At 58.1% G+C, this 1,968-nt stretch overlaps 1 protein-coding gene across 1 annotated transcript; it reads left to right on the top strand.

Annotated features, from left to right (window-relative positions):
* The first annotated feature begins 643 nt into the window (after nt 1-643).
* Nucleotides 644-1,650, top strand: LOC139831071 (uncharacterized). The gene has a single exon (XM_071820223.1). The coding sequence runs from the start codon at nt 782-784 to the stop codon at nt 1,478-1,480; it is 699 nt and encodes a 232-aa protein (XP_071676324.1). The 5' UTR covers nt 644-781; the 3' UTR covers nt 1,481-1,650.
* The last annotated feature ends 318 nt before the right edge of the window (nt 1,651-1,968 follow it).

The raw sequence follows: 1,968 nt of genomic DNA, 5'->3' as shown, positions 1-1,968 counted from the left end.
GAGGGCGGCACGCACCCGCGGATGCCACTAGCCGTCGTAGTTTCCGCTGCCGCCCCACCCGAGGTTGCCGCCTCGTCGCCCGAGAGAACTTGCCAGTAGAAGCCACACCACCGTTGTCGTCGACCGCGAGAAAGAAGCCAACACCGTCGAGCTCCGCCACCTCCACCACGAGGAACCGCCTCACCGCGGCACGCCAGCCCACCGCACGAGGAGCCGCTGATTCGTCTCTTCAGATCTCGAGCGGTTGGGGCTAGGGTTTGGTTCGCCCTACCGTTGCTTGCTGGGAGCAATAGGATGGGCTGAACCCTTCTGCTCTCCCCTTCCCCATTCGAGCCTTTCGGAGCTTTATTAATTTAAAGATGGCTTAGTGGCTTAGTATGGTCTTCTTTCTAAAACTGAAGCTGAGAAGATTGTAAACTCACATCTAACCATCTTCTAGATCATAATCCATAATATGACTCTATGTAAATGGAGAGAATCGCCTGCATGATTATTTCGAACCGATGGGGCTCGGTACTAGGATTCAAAAGAAACTGTGAACTGTGATCGAGTCGTGTGCCCGCCAGGTCGCCATGACGCCACGAGATTTTGCTTGTTAACTCTACTAGTCAATGCCGTCCGCGACGGTACCACTCCATCCACTCTGAAGCTTCAGTGCAATTACATATATCAGGTTGCTCTAATCCCTCAACTAATCCGATATAATTAACGACATGAACCGCTTATAGTCAAGTCATAACAAGGACGAGGTCTGGCGGCCAGCAGGCTTCAACGCGCATGCATGGCAGGGAGCGCGAGCGGGAGACGGCGACCTTGGGCTGCCGCGCTGGGCTTCATCTGCTGTCGCGGCGGTGGCGAGGCACGGGGGAGGCTGCGGCGGCCGCAGGAGCGCAAGCTGCGCACCGTGCCGGTGCCGGTGCCGGCGGTCGGCTCGGCGGAGGATGACCAGGGGGTGAGGCGCGGCGAGGATGCGGCCGGGAAGGTGTCCCTCCTGCGGACCTTCTGCTGCTTCTTGCCGCCGGCGCGCACGCCTCGACGCAAGGGAAGCAGGGCGCAGCAGAAGCAGCAAGAGCGCATGCCGGCGCCGGCGCCCGGGCCGCGGAACGGTGACAACGATCCGCCGACCGAGGCGTCTCCCGCCCGGCGCGTCGTCGTCCCCGCCACCGCTGCAGAGATCGACGTCGCCGCGGCCACCACCACCCCGCGTGACGCGGGTACCAACGGGGGGTCATCAGGCGAGGCGTTATCGGTCGCCGCGCGCTCAGGTGGCTCGAGGGAGGCAGCGTACTTTCAGGGAGAGTTCGGTCCCGCGGCGGGGCTCTGCGTGGTGGCCGCGACGTCGGTGGCGGGCCTGCTGGGCGGGCGGCTCCTGGCCGTCGTCGCCTGCCTGTGCGCGTGGTTGTTCGTGCTGTGGATCCGGAGGCGGCGGCGGCTGGCGGCGAGCACGGGGAGCAAGAGCAAAGGAAGTGAACAACGGTGACTCGGTGAGGAGGTTGGCGTGAATAGTAGTGAATTATTATTCATGAGTAACTGTTAGCTGAGACAGGGAAATATGCTCAGTGCAACATCAGTGATCGACGTCTGAGAGATCGACCAGCGACATATGTTGATGAATCATGGAATTGAATTATTTTGAGCTGGTACTTCGAACTGCCTTTTGTTCTAAATTTTGCTCGGATTTGCTATCCCACACGAGGCTGAAAATTGTGGAAACCGTAGTCAATTCGATCCCGCGATTCATGCTCCAGGGCAGTTGTGGCGTCTTAATTCTCCGGCGACGAGATCGCCGTTGTTTCCTGGGTTCGTTAGGGTCCTTAGGGCATGTACAATGGTGATGACTCACCTAAGGGGTAGTTTTAGGTGATTTTGGTAATGTGGAGAAAAGAGAATGAGAAGAGAGAGGGAGGCTGTCTATAAAGTTACAGACAGTCTGTAGACTTCTTACAGACGTCTTACAAACATCATTTT

Source organism: Lolium perenne, chromosome 1 (assembly GCF_019359855.2).
Source record: "Lolium perenne isolate Kyuss_39 chromosome 1, Kyuss_2.0, whole genome shotgun sequence".
In the NCBI taxonomy this organism is placed as follows: domain Eukaryota; kingdom Viridiplantae; phylum Streptophyta; class Magnoliopsida; order Poales; family Poaceae; genus Lolium; species Lolium perenne.
The sequence above is the reverse complement of the archived record's forward strand: the minus strand, read 5'-3'. Positions and strand labels throughout refer to the sequence as shown.

Bases quoted from the DNA above. Each gene is read 5' to 3' on its own strand.
- LOC139831071 (XM_071820223.1), top strand. From the start codon at position 782: ATGGCAGGGAGCGCGAGCGGGAGACGGCGACCTTGGGCTGCCGCGCTG.